This window comes from Dreissena polymorpha, chromosome 2, assembly GCF_020536995.1.
Source record: "Dreissena polymorpha isolate Duluth1 chromosome 2, UMN_Dpol_1.0, whole genome shotgun sequence".
NCBI lineage: Eukaryota > Metazoa > Mollusca > Bivalvia > Myida > Dreissenidae > Dreissena > Dreissena polymorpha.
This window is the reverse complement of record NC_068356.1, coordinates 105,685,529-105,707,069: the sequence shown is the minus strand read 5'-3', so window position 1 is coordinate 105,707,069 and position 21,541 is coordinate 105,685,529. Positions and strand designations below refer to the sequence as shown.

Here is a 21,541-nt window from a genome sequence, read left to right as displayed (position 1 = left end):
GTATGTATATATCTACCGATAACACAAGTACCTAATAAATAAATAAAACGGGTCAACTTAATCTCGCAAGTTGAGATTGAATTTGGAAATAATGGAAACTAAACACGTACAAACTGAGCATTGACCTTTAATTTCAAACTTTGCGTCACATCCAAATAATGTGTGGAACTGTAACAACAATACATAAAGAACGAATGCATTACACGCGTGTATGCAACTAAATAATACCATGCATAACTGCAAAGTTCTTTTTTTTATTTATTCGATTCTTCTGAATAAAGTTGCATATTCCATAACGCATTTATAATAGCGAATAACTGCAGAAACAGTAAACATTGAATACGCATCATCTCAATACATGTAAGATGTTTAGATGACTGTTCTTTGTCGGCACTGCGTGATGCAAAGCCTTCAGTCGTCTGCCAAATCCCAGTCAGTATTTTCATTAAAAATTACAATAATTATATGTACATATAAAACATCATGTTCATTACCGCTTCAGACATTAAAATCGATGATAAATATATATACTGATTTTATTATATTTATGTTTGTTAGCTTATATTCACAGAATTAAAAAGTAACGTTCGATAACCAATACAGGACCTTGATCAATTTGAAAACAATAGTAGAAACATTGAAAGTCAGGTTAAAATTCTTCTAAAAATATCCTAACACGTTGTCATTAAAAAGCCATTAGTTTAAAAGAAATTATTAAGATTCACTTACTTATAACTTCCAATGTAAAGAAGTGAAACTCCAGATCCAACTCAATTTTATAAAACTTAAATAATGTTATTTTGCACACGTACTTTAATCTTTTTTATACCACCAGGTATGTTGTTTCAATATATAAAGATTGCTAGTAATGAGTCCGTATATGTGTTATGCCTTGCAGTCATTTTTAACAAAAACACATCACTTGAACATGAACTGAAACATTCTTTTGAATATTATAAATGAAATATATATGTTTAATGTTTGATATTTTAGGCATAAGGTATTTATCTAGGTTATTAAGGTGTACCAGGAGAGATGTCATATACACAATAATACACGTTTTATAGCGCGCATTTGTGTATGCAAATTGCGAGAACGAAATATGTAGAAAAGAAACACGTGTAAAAAGAGCTTTAATAATCATTTTTCTAATTATTCAACGCCAATAGTGCATTGCTATTGTTAATCGGTCATATACGTGAAATGGTTACACACGATGGCGTGAGCAAGAATGAAAATGTGGACAATAGCTTTCAGTCATAAATGTCTGTGAACTTATTTGTAAAATAGCCACACGTATATAGCTTGTACATATGCTGAGTGTTGAATAAATGGTATTGCAGATTCCGTTTTGGGGTTATTGGATCATGAGTGTGCTGTCAAATGCAACTGCAGTTAGTTTTTGTCAGAGTGGTATGAAAGGTTTTCTTGGATAACAAAGTTGTAATGGTAAGAAAAGCAACTGTATGTGGATTACAGTTTAAGTTAAATATAATATAGTGATATTTGACGATTTTCAATTTTAATGTCAATGTATGGGCTTTGAAGTGACCAATTAAACAGGATATTTCACATACTTGTGTATGAGGTATGCAAGTTGTTTATAATGAATTGTTTCATATATTCGACAAGCGTTATTGAAAGTATTTGTCATTTATTTTAACCTGCTAATTTATCATTTTATCTATATTAAACGTTGACTATCCTTCACAGATTTATAACTATGAACCTTAAAGACGCTGATATTGATAAGAGAAGTACAAGATGATATTAATGTAAAATATAATACACACGCTCTATTTAATAATTCACTTGTTTGCTTGTTTACGTGTGTTTGTGTTCATAGCCTTGCTGTAAACATTGAAAAAAGGCATTGCTAACAAGCGATTCGTTGCTGTTATATTTATTTATTACATAGTGTAAGTATCATTAAAATGTAAAAAAAGATCAACAATAAATTAGATCCGGAAATATAATTGGAACAAAATTGGGTGAAGATATTTAATAAACTTATAAGCGTCATATTATTCCTCGCACATCACATGGCCACACAAAGTGTTAATAAATATTACGATTCGTAAGATAATATGTGCTTCTAGCAGACAGTAAAATCCCGATTAAGAGAAGTTATAATGCATCGCAGGTTTTACATTTAAGATCGGCTAATTAAAACATAGTTTGGAGCAATATTAGTGAGCGATAGAGGGCGGATATTTTCAGACATAATACAAACCTTATTGTTTTCACTGCGTGCATGTAGGTCAGTTCTTCGAATGATTTGGCAAACACTCTGAATAGCGGTCAATACAACCATATAGTTGAACGTTTGAATATAATAAAAAGGTACCTTTTATATTTCAAAACATATTATTAATACTTAAATCGCTAGCTAGGAAGTATTGCAATTAAGATTTTTTTCGAAACCAAACTGCCTTGCATATTTATACGTGTTTGAGTAATAAGTTCAATTGCCTCGTTAATTAGGCTGACACACACGCATGCGATCTGCTGCGAAAAACATAATGACATCAAGACTGTGGGCTGTTTACTTACGTTTTGGGATAATCATAATCCGCTTAGATGACACTCCACTATTAAAAAAAGACAAACAGCCATTACGAAGCTTTCAGTTAACGACCACAGAAACACAAAAATGATAGAAGATGGGTTTATCGCCTGAAAAAGTTGAAAGAAATCCGGTTGAAAAGAGCACTGAGCCTCAATACAAAAGGAACAAAACACAAACACACACCACATTTAAAAAAGCAATGAGAAAACATGAAAATTTGAATTAATGAAAATGCAAATAAAAACTCAATAAACGTTCATTTAAGTAATAGTTAGTAACATCCATTATTTATACTACTGAAATGTTACTTTTGTTCAATTCTGGAAGCTGCTTTTGTTGCATGTTTGACTGTTGTTTGGTACCTCAATGAAGCCGTTTTGTTGTCATGTCCCGTGCGACTAGTCCCGATGGTATGTTGTAATGACATTGGTTTGTGTTTGAACATTATGTATTGAAATTTCGACAGTCGGTGTGATCAAAGTAGAGGCTATAAATAATACTCATTACAAGGCCATACACACCTGTAACACACCTTAATCTGCCTTGAATGACCGACAATATCTGCAGTGTTATTGCCGTTTTTATGGCGGGTTCAAAGCATCAGGTTGTCTCGCAATGGCCAAGTTTGATATATGTTTTAGAGAATTATTAGTATTATGTACAGCAATCATGCAAACATAAATGGTGATACAACAAGAAAGTCGTATATATCATGACTACTTTTGTATTGTCTTTCATAAACATATGTGCTTAATAGTTCTACGAATAAAAAATATCTCGTCTTTAAATAGTTTTATTTGATGTATTTATATTAGAAACAAACTTTTTGGCGCTGCGTGACTAAGCATATTGTCGTCTACCAAATCCCAGTCAGTCCTTTCATTAAAGATGGTATTTGTATTGCAAGAACTTTAAATCACAAAACATCATTTCTACATTTGATCATTTCCTCTGCAAACATCCTAAGCTATGATAAATATATACTGGTTTTATTGTATTTATGTATGTGAGCTTACTATTTACATAACTTAAAGTACCGTTCTATATAAAATATAGGGCATTGATCATTTTGAAAACAAAAGTAGGTACATTGAGAGTCAGTCTGAAATTCTTCTGAAAACATCATCAACAGTTATCATTAAAAAAAAGCCCAAAGTTTAAAGGAAATTATTTATCCTCACTCACTTATTACTTCCAGAACAGTTTTAATATACTCAAATAATGTCTTTTCATTCAACGATTATGTATATGGACACACATTTTTGTTTCATAAATTTCAAGAAACAAACAACTGTTGGCATCTCTTTATATAATGATTGCTAGTGATGATTTCTTTCTGTTCGTATCCGTATGTGTAAATTGCCATGCACTCATAAACATGCCTTGTATATATATATGTGTTGCAATTGTATCAACACATTAGCAATGTTTTCAGTTACCTTTCAGTTACGCTCAGTTAAATAGAAACCATGATTTTACGTAAAAGGAAATAGCTGTAGACCATGTTACCATCGGTCGCTTTTTTACATATTTTTTCAGACACATTTTATTGAAAGTAAACAATATTACAAATTGTAAGTCAGTCAGTCAGTCAGTCAGTCAGTCAGACAGTCAGCCAGTCAGACAGTCAGCCAGCCAGTCACTCAGTCAGACAGTCAGTCAGTCAGCCAGTCAGCCAGTCAGTCAGTCAGCCAGCCAGCCAGTCAGTCCTCTGGGTAATAAAGAAGTGTTTGCGTGTGTTGACTGCATGAATTCATTACACGAAACCAATCAACCATTCAGTTTATTTTACAGTTTGCTGTATTTCGCCTCTAGATATGAAGTGTTGATCAGCGTTAATATGTTTTCCATATTCACATGTATTGAGTTCTGCTTGGGGACGTTTTGAGATCGTATCGCAGAAAATCACGTTTACAAAATTGGTGTACACCATTAAGCTTAAAGTATGTGTGTAAGATTCCCATAAACTTCTATTTTATAGCTGACTGATGGAGTTTTACAACAGTTACGTCACGCATCGTTTCATATCATAGTTTGTTATGGTTTTTGTGATTGAAAATAAGCGGTTGTGCTCATTTCATAATTTGGAATATCCAGTCAGAAATATTGTGTTTCTGAATTATAAACCCGGCGTAAATCGTGTTAGGATTTAGGACATGGCGAAGTGGTACGTTATTAGTCAGGAAATTCTGAATGGATGCTTAACTTTTTTTATAGCCTTTAATATTAACATTTGATCAAATGAATAAAATATCTGGGGTTGAGTGTGACACCTTTTCTAAAAAACAAACACTAATTAAAACAAACGCTATCGAATAAACGAACCACAAATACAAGCGTAGACGCTTATTACCTGTGATTTTAACTGTTAGTACAATATGGAAAGGGGGTTTGTTCCGATATTAAAGGGGGTTTATTCCGCATTATGCAAACTATTGAGGGTGTTTCTTCCGCGTATGCAAAATGTGAAAGGGGGTTTCTTCCGCTATGCTGTTTTTAGGGAAGGGTGTTTCTTCCGGAGGGTGTTTGTTCCGTACACCAACGCTGATACGGGCCGCAGTTTGACACGAAGAACGTCACATCAAACCCAATAAGTAAGCGGCTCGCAGGTCATTTAATATAAGGGCAATTACGTTTGGAAAAAAAATGCGAATATGCGAATATCAATTTTGATATTCGAATACTGGCCATTCAATCGAATATTCGAATATTCGAATAAGTTTGCCATCACTAAATTTAAATAATGGGGAACCAATAGTATGGGACGCGTCATTTTATTTTACACAACCACTTGTACAGGGTATATTACAGGCGGTGAACACTGTTTAAATGTTTTATATTGGATGTATCACATTAATTTCTGTTGATATTACACATTTTGCATCTTGTGTCCGGCTCAGCGATCAACAATGAAGTGTTTGCTGCTATTGACCTTACAGTTATGTTTTCAAAGCACGTGATATTAAAGCATAGTCTGGAAAGGTTTTATTCTTCAAAATAAAAACAATTTATTTGCTTGCAATACGCATTAAAACGTAATTTTGAAAAGGAAAAAGGCTAACAGACCTTAACATATCACACATAGCAATCAAAGGTGCCTGTTATATACATTCACCATTATAGTTCAACCATATTTGCATCATTCCCCGACAATAATAATCAAATAATTTGCCAACGGCCGTACAACGGCGAGTGGCGGATTTAAATAAAAAGTATAAAATATAAGTTCGGTATCACGCTTTAGCGTAACGCAAGATAGCAAGCATACGGAAAGCCGATTGTAGCTGGCTGCTTTAGAAACACGCTAGGCGCGCTGATCTTCGATACTCGAAGTCTTTGGGAACTTCAAGACCTGTTGGCAAGACGTTATTGTGCTGTGAATGTCTTCAAGCTTTAAGCAGTTTGAATAACGTGAATAATACACTGCAACAAAGAAAAACGCTTGTTTCGAAATATTCAAAGCTTTTACAAAAGCGAAGGAAAACTAACATTTTCTAAATATGTTAAGCTATATGATGTGGGTCGTGTAAATTATGTGACACTCGGAACAAGAATAGTTTTTGCATAGTTTTGACAAAGGAAGCTTCAAGCAGGGAAATAACGTGTATTTATCCATTTGTAAAACAGCGTTTGAAAGAACAACAACGATAATAATGGAGTATAACCGCTCGAATGTAAATCAAAGCGCGATCGTAATAATGGAGTCTAACCGCTCGAATGTGGATCAAAGCACGATCGTTAAGCCTGATTTTTCTGTAAGTATGCTTGTTTACAAAAATATAGTCTGTTAAAATTCGTTGTTAACATTTATTTAACTAAACATGTATTATTTTGCGTAAGTCTTGTGCCAAAACGATATTAACGTAAATAAAGACTAAAAATATAAATAATATTATTAACGCCATCGAGTGGCAGTTTTAATTAAACTGATTAAAATCAGTGCGTTCGTGGACAAAAGAAACCTTGGTTGACTCTAACAATGGTTTAATAACTGGATTATATCATTAAAAAAAAATAGGTAAAGTGTATTAAACTGGATATTTTACATAAGAGTTTTAAACCTGGAAATAAAACAAGAATTTGTTCTTGATTTTATTTGTTTCGTCCTTCTTAAACTTCAAGTACAAATTAATAGCGTGCAAGCGTAAATATTATATTTATCATATTATATACGTAATGGTTTAACCATCTGGAATAAATAACACATTTATATTGTATTTAGGATATAGATAACAATAGGTTATTATTCAATACATATTTTATATGGAAAAATTACATCTTTAATATTCCATGAAATAACCGATTAATTACAACATGCGATATATAAACAGTTTATGCTATTCCTACCATTAACTGCATCTATTAAAACACAATTTATTTTATTGCAGTCTGGCCAATACTGTTGTACCAAAAGAAAATATACTTTTAGTATGATTGCATACAACAACGTTCATCTGACTTCGTATATGTATTTTATAATAAACTAAATGTGCAATAAGTATGTATGACATATTATGCAAATACATAAACCGTATAGAATGTGATGCTCAATTGCTTATCGATAGAATATACTGCGATTTTATGTATAATTTATTATCTAAGTGTATTTTATTTATTATTATTCACCTAAGCAAAACAAACAAAACATATTTGACATTATCAGATGAACATTATTGTTATGATAGTCAAAACTAACATGAGCAAATGTATTTTGTTATAATAGTTACAAACTGTTGATTAATGTTTCACAGATAGTGTTACAACATTATAATATCTAACGTCAGGTTTTATCATACGCCATAATTCCTCTTGATCTGGTTATTTAACAACGTATCGAATGAGCCATGGCATCATCAGTACTTGGCTTCATTTTACGAAAACCGCTGACTGAAAAGTATCGCTTTAAGTTGTGTGCGTATTTAGGAACAGTCACTGCTCACTGAGTATTCAAACGTCAAGGTAATATTTATCAAAGAAATTGCATCGCATAGTGTTGCAAACAAACATTAAAACAACAATTTGGCGGTTGATATTCAATAAAAAAAACCTGAAACAAAGTGTTAACTTGTAAATGGAGTAATTACACAATATAACATATCCGTAAATTTATTTGCCAATTGTGAAACGAACGAAACTTATCGTGAAACGAACGAAACTTATCGAAACTTTGAACATGTTGTTTTATTAAACGATTATCATGACAATTGTCTGCACTTCATTTTGTTGTTCTTCGAATTTCTTTTAGTAATGATTAGATAGCTAAGGTGCGGGTTATTCCAAAACAATACATGATATTGGTTAAGTAAATGATGCCAATTGTATTTAACATATTACGTTTGCAGGGAACGTACGTTGCCATCTCTGTGGTATGTCTGCTGATGGCGGCAGTTATAATCTCCCTCAACGGTCTGGTCATCTTTATCATAGCTCGACAGAAAGACAACAACAGGCTTCACTTCTTCATATTACATATTGCAATTGCTGGTAAACTTCTTTTTGACGGAAACGTTTATTTTAAGTACCGTATATAAATCAGTTGCATTTGCCTTTCATTTACATCATATTAGAATAACAAATTTAGCGTTTGAATGGTAAGTGATTAGTCACGAGTGTGTTGACTGAATATTACATAGTGCATTGCAGTTTAGATGGATGTCATTATTAAATGCTAACGTGTAAATAAATATGAGGAATACCAATAGTTACCATTACAAACCTGTTACAAAACAACAACAACTTAAAAACCCAGCAAAAACCACCCAAAACGCGATTCATAAACATACTGATCGCTCACTTAAACATTGACTCGCATACTACTACTGTTCTTACGAAATTAAATATTGGACTTTCTAGTAATGCATATATTTCAGACCTTTGTGTTGGCATAGTATGCGTATTTTGCGAGGGGATATTCTACGGTATTCTGCGAAATGAGTGGTACTTGGGTGACGTCATGTGTCGCATTTGGCAGTATTCTACGTTTGTGGTCCTAATTGTGTCTAACAACCTTCTCATCGGAATGAGCGTGGACCGATACTTGGCTGTACGGTATCCATTGAGGGCAATAACCGGAGGTACACTGGAAAGATAACACATACTTTAATAAAAAATATGTAATAAAAATTGTAGCTTCGAAACAATCGTGCGATATTATTAAGTTAGTTGTATTAATGATTTTATAACTTTACTGCCAACTGTTTATTCCTTTTTGATAGTGTATTCTTGAATCAATGGATATTGTCATTTTATGAAGACAATTAACACCCATAACGTGAATACAATTCTCATGACTGAATGTGTGATTTTGCGGAGAAATTATCTTTAAACTTTCAACATTGCAGGGTACCGGCCATACAAAGCCATAATTATCGGCTCATGGATAATTGCCCTTCTGATTCCTGTATGGACTTTCCCGTACATTGGCATAGCTTCATACCACTGTTCCGTTGATTTCAAAACCTACATTGGGTGGCAGGTGTTTTACCCTTTATCTTAATTATTAAGTTATCGAGGACCATACTGTTAAGGAGAAAAAATAAACTTATATGCCAATAAAGCTATGTGCTTTTTGCTTTCATACAATTAATTCCCGATAGTTTTCGTCTGTAAATTTAAGTAAAGTCTGAAACAAACACACGAACAAAGTTGCAATTAATGAAACGGTTTCAAAAATGAAAACATCGTAACGATCGCTTGTCAATGCAACACAATTAAAATGCTCGCAATACTTTAATAAATGAAGGTATTGTTATAAATGTGTGTCGATTATGTTATTTCAGCTATATGTCTGGATCACACTGCTGCTTGTGTTTTTCATCCCATTCCTAGCTGTCTCCGTTTGTTATGTCGGCATCTCGGTTGTCGTATGGAATCATTGGCGGAAAAGAGGAAATCTCACGGAAATTACTGAAATGAACACTACGCTAAAAGGTATACACATATTCAAAATTATTATATATTTATTTAAACGCAGTGTACATATGTTTAATGTACAAAACGTTAATCATTTTCATTAATCTACATATTACACCTTTAAATGAGAATAAACTGTCTTACGAATTTAATTTATTTTCATCGATTACTATATTTAAAATAATCATAATGATTGCATGTTTTTCTATTTGCTTGCAAAATTTGTTATTGTAACTGTAATACATTAATTTGAAAATAATTGATTTAGATTGGTATATTTAAACCGTTTAGAATGCTCGGTTTTTATCAGTACTAACTGTTACATGTAATGCCGTCTGTATTGATCAGATTCACACTGCATACAAAGTGGATATCTCGTGAACGAAGAAGTTGCTACATCGGACTGAAATATATGTGTGTTTAATTACAGAATCAACTTTCCCGTCACGTCAAAAATCCATGAACGAGGGTTTACTACCAAAAGCCAGAATAACAACAATAAAGATGACTTTGATAATATGCCTTAGTAAGTAATTTTCTTATATGATTTAATCCGTCAGTTTTACTGACATTTTAACAGCTTTTTTCAGCCATACTATTTGTTTTTCAAAACATTTACAGCAAAGTGTTTGACATATATAATTTACTTTGGCGAATAGTATTTTGAAAAAAGCAGGTATCGTATTTTTTTAATTTGTTTTGTATTGTTATTTATTACAAGTTGATCTGTGATGAATCATGCAAAATCCATGCTATTCTTGATTTCGAAAACACATAATAAATAATCAAGTTGGCATTACGTTAAGGCAGCCGAGTGAAACATGTTTGTATAGCTACTATGTACCGAATGTTATATTGACTCTGCTCACCTTCCGCCTTCATAAGGATAGATAGAATACTAAGTCGGTGCCGATTGAAGCGAAGTTTATTTTGCGAGGCTTAGAAAATCTGAACCACGAGCCTTTGCGAAACCTCGTTTTATTCGGCACCAACAGAGTTTTCGATTTACTCCATACATGTTCTAAGTCATCAATTATTTCTTTAAAAATAGAATAGGAAAATAGAACTGCACTAATAAAGAATATGACTTTTGTCGTTTGACTTGTAATAATGACGTCATGAGCTTTAAATATTTGTAAAAAAAAATGTTTTTGCTGTTTATGTTGATTTTTTTGTTTAAAATATATGACATTTTGGTATCAAATTGAAAGTATTGTTGAATCTGCTTCAATTTTACAAGAAACTATGGCGACCTTCTGGACCGTGATAGGTTACGTCATTCAAAAAAGTAGTCCGCCGCGTGAGAGAGCTAAATTTCAGCATTGTAAAAATAAAGGAAAATATATTCCACAGTGGTTTATTTCGACAATGCACGTCAGATGATGGGATAAAAAATCTTACTGCACTGGCCTCAAACTAAAGTTATTTGGTCTGGTTCCTAATTTAACTAACACAATGCTGAGCGTTAAAACCACAATACATTTGTTCATAAACTATTTCAGCGTTCTTCATTTGCTGGCTGCCGGCTACAGTGTTCAGCACTATGGACTTATACGGCATAAATGAGCTTGACCGTCGCTACTATATGGTCCTGCAGCGCTTATATCCACTCAACAGTGCGTGCAATCCAATTATATTCTTGTTGTTCAGCAAGCAATTGTTGCCATGCGGGTCGCCAAAGTCTTCGAAAGCGACAAGATGTTATGAAAGTATCGAAACAACGAAAACCACATTATGAATAATGATATCGTTAAAAACTGGTTCGGCACTTTGCGTAAAAGCACAGACTTGAACAACAAAACGGCGTTACTGAGATAAGTGACATTAAAATACCTGCATCGAAAAAAACGTAATTACTCAAAAGTATATTTTGATAATTAACCAGTAAAAAGGAGCACAAAGGAGCAGCAACACTATGTTCAGTCGACGCTAAATTGTTTTATCGAACGTCTCTACTAAACAAACTTAAACAGGTCAAAACTTTCAACAAGAAGACAGAAATACAGACGTGTTCCCTTTCACAAAATGCGTAATAAAATTAATCTCAAAAGCATCTCAAGTCTCATTCACTAAAACCACAAAACCTCAACGACCTGCGAAATGACGAATTGTTACCTGTAATTCAGACATTAGTGAATCATCATTTATCTCAAAAGCTGTACACGTGCCAGAATTGCATCAACATCTTAATTGTCATTTTTTTTTAAGTATTAATCATCAGAAATTTCACACAATCTACTAATTTATTATTGTTTAATAATGGAACAAGATTTGGTCATATTTTCAAGCAAGTAGCCTTTAGTACAGATCCCTTATTTTTAGGCAGTTGTTTGACTCATGTTGAGAAGTTCAAACATTTTGTTCAACATTGGCATCACTAAGAATTTCTTAGGAATCACCTGCATGGAAATATACCGTGTTTTCAACTTACTACTTTCTTTTTATATGTGAATACCTGAACTATAATTCTTAATATCCAGCCATTTATCGTCTTGTCAATACGTTTCACATAATACATTCACTGCCAAAAAAACTTACCATATTTGACGCTTTCGAGTGTCCTTCCGCTACTGTTCTTCGTCTTTCCTTTCAGTATTACTATCATCCTGCTCTGTCTATTATATATGTTTAAGTACCTTATGGACACTCTAATGCACATTCTTTATCATTCAAAACCATTTACAAATTGATTGACCTGGTTGCACGTGCTTAATTCTTAAATGCAAAACGATTATCGATAGAGAAGAATGCATACATAAGTTTTAGTAAATTGTTTTCTTATCAAATTTTCCATCGACATAATTCACATGTTATGTTCAAAGTATCTTAATAAATCTTTAATAAACCCAAATCATATCGTATGAAAGCAATCGACTCAAATTTTACATTTAAATAAGAATGGTATATCAATATAAGAAGTGAAACTCCAGCTGCTGGAGCAGTATTGAATTCTTATTATAAACATTATTTTCTTATTGTTTAATATGCTCTTAAATAAGTGAGGAAAACGTTGATATCTGTTTATGTATTTTCAATATGTTCCGCAACTGATTTAATGTCAACGCATACTATAATTGTTTTAGTTGTAATAATATGTCTGCAAACATAATGCTAGTTTGCAAAATGAATTGTGTTTATTATTTTAGTTAATGTCTTTTAATCTAAATGTACTCGTATCCCTTAATTAAACTATACATTTCAACGCGCTTGTTTGGATTCAAACACAAACTATATTTATGAACTAACAATGTCAACGAATATCACGACTACTACTTTCAAATAACAAAGAGTGTCATTACAACAAGGGGCCATAATGGATCATATGAGTCGACTTAAAGGTAATTAAGCATTATATAAACTAAGATTGAATGGCAAACTTGTATTAACAAATGATATTCGTTTGTTTTAAATTTAACTCTAAATGTAATACAAATCTTTTTCAGCATTGAACGCTTTCAGACTGGTTATGACTTGCTGTGATAACTCTTTCTTTTGGAACCATTCAGGGTTCGACATTAACTTTTTTTACAGCAAGACCGTCGGACCAGCTTCTCTTAAAATGTACTAGCCCGAGCCTGATGTCTACTAGACCATAAATGACATAGCAAATAAACACAATTGTGTCATGTAACTGTTTAATCAGGATTTATCAGTAAATAATCAGTGAACACCAGATTTTTTTATGCATAGAGTAAAACAATAAAATAACCCTTTTTTTGCTTTTCTTCGTCAAATTCAAGCCATGGGAACTGACTCGATTTTCCATCTAGGATAAAATTGACGTTTTCGTGTTTCTTCATATTTACGTTTCGTGTCAGTTAAGCGTCGGATTCTTTTTTATTTACTGATTTGTCGGACAAAAATACGAACTTGAACAAAGCCATTCTTTAAATTACATTATCTTGTCTGCTACGCAAAAATGTTTACATTGACGATACTGATTTTTGATAGAAGTCGTAAAATCATGCTCTACAGTTTAAAGACACTGCAGAAAATCATTAATATTCATGACAACTTGACCAATTGAAACAAGCAATTTCTGCAGGAAGCTCTCCTTTGCGTCTAAAAATAGCGATGAATCATGTGAATGCTGCGCGTTTATTTAAATATACTAGTTTTGTTTTAATGTAAATAACGGATACAAGAGTAATTTTAAACATTAAAAGTAAAGGTTTTCACAGCAGTTATTTATAGTTATATGAATCAGTATAGATTTTTTTTTTAATTTATGTACGACCAGTCGGACAAGCTAGCCCGCAGTTTTACAAGCCCGACCACCGATCTTACTAGACAATGTCTGTCGGACGTGCCTAAGTGTCGAACCCTGCCATTTTGTACTTGTATCTTCTCCTAGGCTTAAAAATCTGTTTTTGCTACAGTTAAGCTTTGCAGTGTTTTGTGCGCACACAACATGCATATTCATAGGACTTAAATTAATTCAGGTCTTTCTTATTCTGAAAACCGACACAGACGAAAAAATAAATTAAATGCATCAACTGCTATAGATAAGATATGATCGCATAAAGCAATTAACTAGTTAATGATTGGCTTTAATAACTACATATGTAAATTTAGCAAACGACTTCAAACGTACTCGAAAATAAATTCCTTACAATCTAAGTATTTATACAAAACTGTTGTACTTGTTATTGAATGATAAATGCCGAATAGTAGTATATTATTATTACATTTCTTAGCGAACTGTTAGATTTTCTAAGTGTATGCTATGGTTCGTCTGGTAGTTTGATTTGATAAATTAATTTAGTTATGTCATTATTAGCTTAGTTGGCATTTTCAGCTCTAGATAACGCAAACTTCCTCTGAATATTCGTAAATGATCATATTGTGTATGTGTATCTATGTATCCTATGTTAAAGTATATATAAGTAGCACAAGTAAAACAAATTAAATATTTCGAACAGAACAATATTTTGTTATATTTAATGCATTTCGTGGTACACCTGTAGTCACAGTGTTGAGTCAGTGTGTAGATCCTGTTTACTTGAGATCAACACGTTGCTTCATGTATAGAGAACGCATACATATAGTGCACACACAGGTAGGGCAAACGATATCATATTATGAACTATTTTATGGTTAAAGCACACACAGAAAAATAGACTAGACTACAATAAATAGATCACTTTCATTGTGACAAAGTTGGACACAAACACTATGATAGCGTCCAATAGTGTATCATCCTCACCGCGTTCAAGACATTTAATGTTAAACACGGCTGCCTATGGTAGCAGAAATCAGTCTGTAATGGTGAACGATCAGCGCCTTGATGATTCCAAAAATGAATCAGACAGCTATGCTTTCAGGAAGGTAAATATCTGGCTAAATGTTGATCTAAGAAAAGTAAGTAGTATTTTAAATCTTCTACTTACTAAGTTTGTCGGATTCTGTTTACAGAATAGCACATGCATAAGTTAATGCAAAAAATAATAACTTACTTAATGAATAATAAGGAATAATAATGTTTCATGTGTGTGCGCATCGTTAAGTTTGACGTTCCATTATTAAGGTTTATTTTAAAAGCAAACCGATGGAGTCGTTTTCGTCAAGACAGTAACCTGAGACACTTTGTAAGGAAATGTAACTTGATAATATAAAGCAATAAAACACTATGTGTAAAGCTTAACATTTTTAGGCCATATATCTTAATTCACAGGGACGTAGTCTATTTTAATATACGAAGGTATATTACGGAAACCCAGTTAAGTTATAATGAAAGCCTTGATTATGTAACCATTTGTTTTTCAAACGGTATGCGTATTTATTAAAAAGATATTTTGAAGTTGGTAACAGACACGAACAAGCTATCTGTTATGTTAGTGTATGTGTTCAGTGACTGTGTAATAGTTTTTGCACATATTTGTGAGTAACGTTAATCAATAAAATCAAATAGCAATGTTATTGTAGCCTGCAATAATCAGAAACATTGCTTCCATGTCTGTGTGCGTACGGATGAATCTAATAGACATAATAACAACAAATGTATTATTTCATTAAACAACCAAATATACACATCATGCCAATGCCACATGGTACATTACTTACCAACAGTAACTTAAATGATGATTCACTAATACAAGCTGTATATTGGTGTACACTACTGTATGGCATTTATTGGTAAATTGTTTTTATGAGTGTTAAAACGTTGATTAATATATGTTTGAGTTCAAGGTAACGCATAATGCATAGGAGCGATGTTGGAAATGTCAGTTGTATTTCACTGACGCTTCTATGACACGGGACGTTTACGGATAGCATCGTGACACTGCCTGCTGACTGCTGCAGTTATTTCATCCCTGAACTCAGATGATCTTCACCATAGCTCGAAAGAAAGCCACTAACATACTTAAACTTTTGAATACCATCTTGCAATTGCTTGTAAACATCATTTACATGCACATGTATATATTTGATTGCAAGATCCTCAAATATTGAATAAAAGTATGTTTCCCCGCATCATTAGTCTACAAGTGTGACAAATTTGATCTTATATTTCCGATTTCGGACGAATGAAATATTGTAATCGAAAGTGTTTAATTATAATGATTAAATTTTAAGTTTACGTAAATGAAGACAGATTATGTTTAACAATTGCGAAAGGTTTTTAGTTACAGTTTCTTTACCTATCACGAATTATGTGATAACTGCTCCTAAAATACATGTCGAACGCGAGCGTTACAAACATAGATCCGTATGCTAAAATTTCGTAGAAGAGTTTAATTTGTAGAATTAAGGTAAAATATGTATAACATACATGTTTAAAGAATTCCTGCACCCAATTGTAGGTGTACAACTTTTCATAATTGCGTTCGTACAACTATTTCATAGAAAAGTGACGAGCCGTAACGCATTTATGTGCGTACGAAAGCGGATACAGACACTAAGAAAGGCAGACACGTAATGTTTTGTTTAAGATTTTGTTTCCAGGAAGATTGTGAAATATTGATTATTCAGCTGAAATAATGTACATTTTTACAGCAGACGCTGGTTTCTGTTCTATGGGTGCCTTTCCTCTCGGTCAATATTGTTACATCATACATCTGAGCCAACAATCTTTGTTATTGCATAATCTACGCGTTTACAGGTGTGGTTTGTAAATGTCAAAGGAACTTGACAGCTTGTTTTGTATGTAAACCATTATGTGATTAAGGGAATTCGGAATATGACGTTCAAACGAAGAAGAAAAGCTTATTTCCTACACCTCTAAGCCTAAAACTATTTTCCCTTAAGTAAAGTTCAAAACGCTTCTTCTATTTGGCTCATACTATAGGTTTGTGTAGGCTTTTCTCTTATGTCTACGTGTTCGGTAATCGGTACGCTGCAATAAATAAACGGACACTTTGTGAAAATACTTCTGGTCTCTTGCTAATGCTTGTTTACTTGTATTCATAAACCTACAGTTGTTTTCATAAAGACATATGTCCTATCGATTATTTATAAATTATAAAAACAGGTTATATCATTAAATGTATAGGAATCATGATAAAACATGAAATAATATTTTCAATAGCCAGAGCAAGATTATAATGAAAGAGATAAACTTTATTGTTATTTTTTGCGTAGTTGTGTACGGTATGAAGTATAATTCCAGATTATACACGATAATAAATTGATTAAGGTAGAAACAAAAATGTCAAGACAGACCTTGAGATCGAATTCGGAAACTTAACGACCATGGAAATTGGTGATTACTTGTTACTAACTACACGTACACTCATTTAAATAAATTAACGAACGTTTTATCACAGAGTATGGAACAAACAGAATGGTGAAAGTATCATATTCAAACACGTTGAACTGCAAATATATGCTTTCGGAATAAATTGTTGTATGGTAATGCTTAGTCGTTTCGTATTTTCTTTTTTCCACGCCTGCTCTGGTGCAATTGTACGGAATATTAAACATAATTATTAGCTCATTTGCTGTTCAATTATATTGAATCGAATTATTTGTGTTTGTGTTATAAGAATTGACAAATCAATAGAGGTGGATAATGCAAAAATACTTTTTTGTAACAGAATAGTTTGAAAAGTCCAATAAGTCCAGACGGCCAAACAAACAGACACAACATCATATTGATTATGATAGGCAGACAGGCAGGATGAGGTTATTAACTCAAAATAAGTTATTGTGGCTAATGGAGAGATAATTGGCCTATTGATCAATAAATACACTAAAGTATGAAAAGCATGTGAATTAAAAGATGTAATCTGGTGTGTGGTCGCTCGTTTATTCCAAACGATTCAACATACAATTATAACGCACATAGGTTATTACGTAATGACCTATTGTCTTATCATTATTATCTAACAAACACATATGGTTTATTTACATGATACCCTATGGGTTGAAAAAGTGTCGCATTAATGATCAGAGTTCTCTTTATCTTCCGTTCTGTGATAAAAAAATCAGGATCTTACGCGTGTTTCAAATGCTAACCATAAGTACAATTATTGAACGTATATGTCAATAACATTGATATTTCTCCTGTACATTCCAATGCTAACATAATCAATAAATGAGTACACACTTTAATTTGATAGTTTTCCTAGATGTGCATTATTATGCCTTGAATGTATTATTTACAGATAAACATAAGATGCAACGAGACATACAATAAAAAAACAAAATTAATTATTCGTTTAAAAAATAAAAGCTGATTAGGAAAAAATCATTTTAAATATTTAAAACATGTTTATATTACAAAGAATCCTTTGATTTCTGTGTTGTATACAAATGCATCATGTCTTCAAGTCCTTTGTGATGCACACAAAGCGTATTAGTATTATTTTTAACGTTTCTTGCACTAATCGATGCCTATAACGTTTTAAAAGTTAAATGAATGTGACAGGTTTATGAAAATCAAAAGTTTCCTGAAAATGCAATCTGGCATAATGTGTTTTGTGATTGTGTCCTTCGGTTCAGCAATTAAAATGTGTGTGTGTGATTTGTTGTTGTTTCAATCATTTCGTTTCACTTAAAAAATACTCTTTGCCATATCTGCAAAACACATCAAGTGTTTTTGATTATAAATGTTTTACTTAAATGTGTTAAGAAATTAAACTTCAAATCTTAAAACGTTCTATTCTTTTTATTTAAGTACAACAACAAATACTCTCTTATTTATTATAACACAAAGCATACATCATCATGCTGGAAAATAATCATGTGAATATTTCAATCTGAAACTCAATACACAATGTTAAAAATCAGCCATTATAAATGGCATTTCTTGCTGATATTTTATATTTATAAACACTTTTTTCATGTACGAAAAGAAAAAGACTTCTATGAAAATATTACATGATATTGAATTTCGATGTTAAATAAATAAACATAATTGAATTATTTTCATAAAAATTATTAAAAACGTATCATATGAACATTAATATCCTATATTTTTAGGTTAAAAACGAATATATACGCTAACGGAAATTTCTAATACACATTACGTTTAGTATGTATTTAAGAAATGAAAAGCCCTTATCGGCCCTTTTCAGTTATCACTGAAGGTCAATGTTGGCATCCAATTGTCAAAACCCAAACTTTAGATTATTGTTATCATTTAAGCAAAGATAAATACAGATAATGCATTTTAATACAAACGAACACATGACTTTTGTAGAATTGCATTTTTTGTTGTAGAAAGGTTAATAGTTTAAACTGTATATCAATTTTAGCTAATTGCAACTCATTCTCGATGTTTACATAATTAACAACTCATACACATAATTATGTTCAGACATAATGGATTGATTGTACAGATGCCTTGATATGTTCACTATAATAGAAGTAATTATCATGTACCTGGTCAATAAAGCTACATGTTGTAAATGTCGATCGAGGACTCACGTGGTTAGATTACTACATGCTGTGGTTATCCGTATAAAGTATATGTAGCATGTGTTTTTGTAGTGCTAACACTCCACAATTTTGAATCCCACCAATTTGACATTTGGTGTGTAACCAATGTACTTTTTATAAAATCTTGAATCATATTTCTTAACACTAGGATAACTTAAATTAATAGCCATCATTTAAATTTTGAATAATGTAACCGTGGGTGCGATATTTCATTCACACTATGTTGGCCTATAAAATCAGTGAATGCGGGAGAGATAATATTAACACACATTTTACTCCACGAAAACAGACACACGGCTCCACAAGGGAATAACCTAATTTAATTTAACTTTGTCATGCATATTGTCCTTTTCTGCACAGTTAAAGTTTTCTGAAATTGAAACATATCGGAAATGCGCTTTGAAACATTATCTGCAGTTGACGTATAACACTGGAATCGGTCAAAATGACGGATATCTTTAGGCGTTCACATAAAATCATTCATGCAAGTGAAACCTTTCAACGGCCTACGATACTAGCAGTGTGGAGGGAGTATATAGAGACATTTCCTCTAGCATTTTAGATTTCCTCTACACAAGCAGCAACATTAAAATATTATATTCAATAAATGTAATCTGGCATTTTAAAGAGGCATTACGGCTTCTGAATCCGATGCAGTACGATGATCTGGAATTTGTACTAAACTGTGCTGGGGTCTTAACTCCTGTCGACAAGAAGTGATTAAGCTAACAAATGCATTAACCTCATTTCATAATGCCTCAACAATTGATTTGTTCCGTAGATATAATGCATATAGAACCAATGTAATGTATAATATATATTTTATTTACATAGATCAAATTTAAATTGTTGTGTTCGAAATATATTATATTGTTTTGCGTTTTATCTTGAATTGTAATATTTAAATATCAATTAATTTACATGTATGTGCTTTGTGAATAATTAGGATAAGTTTGAGGGTTGTTGTGGCTTTAATCTGTTCAAACCCCTAACACTCATTAACCAAGGCAGTGACTCAATAATTAATGTAGAATCATGTTTTCTCCTATTGTATAGGCATTTGATCACTTGTTAAAAATAAAATATTTTCTGATCGAAACAATAATTTCATAAACGTTGATGATGTTATGGTATCATTGTGCTTTATACCAATGCTTTAAGACGCCACTGACAATGATCGACGTTTGCATGTATTCCCTTATGGTTAACAAGATGAAATAATATAGTATGCCCTTCGTAAAACCATCTCAGTCTATGGGGAGATATTCTTATCTATAAAATCAAGGAGGAGCACAGATTTATCACCGTATTATTTCCTGGGTAATTAAAATTTGATAACAGTCCACGTGAAATTTCGAACAATTGTGTCTGGTCAGAATACACTGTTTGTAATAATTGTGATTTAGGATTTAATAGTACTGATACTGGACTTTTGTCACCAAGCCTATAATCAGATAAGAGAGTTGAACATTGGCGCACATTGAATACTCTCTCATTACACAGGATCGAAACATCATGAAAAAGAATGCATACATGTATAGCATGTTTTGCTAACATGCCTTGACTTACGAATCTAATATTCGGAAACAGTATAGGTTTGTTATGTTTACATATGCTCATTTGTAGTTGCAATGACTTAAAAGTATGTCTAATTATCAATCAGACAACGTGGTGATACAAAATATAAGCTTCAAAGCGTATCATTGTACAATTTGTAAATTGAAATGTTAAGCATATAGTTACGCTAATTGATTTTGTTAGATTAGCGCGGCCAGCCTTCGTGATCTCCAATACAAAATAAACAAGACTATAACTAATGCTTATCAAGAGAAAACCTGTCGATTGTAGTTTGTGATGCAATTAGCAGATATCCAGCACATTACTGTTAGCATCACATGGCATCGCACGAAATCGAAAACATAAGCCTCATTAAATTGTTCCCAGTAATTCAAGCACGAATGAACCTTAAATGGTTGAAGAATTGCGTTACTGGAGAAATATATCAGCGATCGTGTTATAAACGATCAAACTTTAATTAATACACTCGATATTGTTGGTGTATTCGAGCTACACAACCGATTTACAAGATGTACAAATGAATTAAAACATTCTGTCCACAATGCGCATATGAATAGAAAATGCATTTTATCTAACATCTTAGGGGAGTCATATTTAAAG

At 32.4% G+C, this 21,541-nt stretch overlaps 2 protein-coding genes across 4 annotated transcripts in view; both read left to right on the top strand.

The window, feature by feature from the left end:
• The window catches only part of LOC127868377 (cardioacceleratory peptide receptor-like), a 176,914-nt gene extending 162,515 nt beyond the window's left edge, over nucleotides 1–14,399 (top strand). The window contains exon 8 of one of the 3 annotated variants that reach the window (XR_008044102.1): nucleotides 13,836–14,399. The gene's annotated coding sequence lies outside the window, so the exon portion shown is untranslated. Of the gene's footprint in view, nucleotides 1–11,454; nucleotides 11,535–13,835 lie in introns of those variants that run through there. The other 2 variants (XR_008044101.1, XR_008044100.1) reach the window with 2 other exon arrangements.
• Nucleotides 5,824–11,534, top strand: LOC127868378 (cardioacceleratory peptide receptor-like). Its single transcript, XM_052410097.1, has 7 exons — nucleotides 5,824–6,324; nucleotides 7,912–8,053; nucleotides 8,440–8,643; nucleotides 8,911–9,044; nucleotides 9,349–9,499; nucleotides 9,912–10,007; nucleotides 10,984–11,534. The coding sequence occupies exons 1-7, from the start codon at nucleotides 6,223–6,225 to the stop codon at nucleotides 11,217–11,219; spliced, it is 1,065 nt and encodes a 354-aa protein (XP_052266057.1). The 5' UTR covers nucleotides 5,824–6,222; the 3' UTR covers nucleotides 11,220–11,534.
• Nucleotides 14,400–21,541: the final 7,142 nt, after the last annotated feature.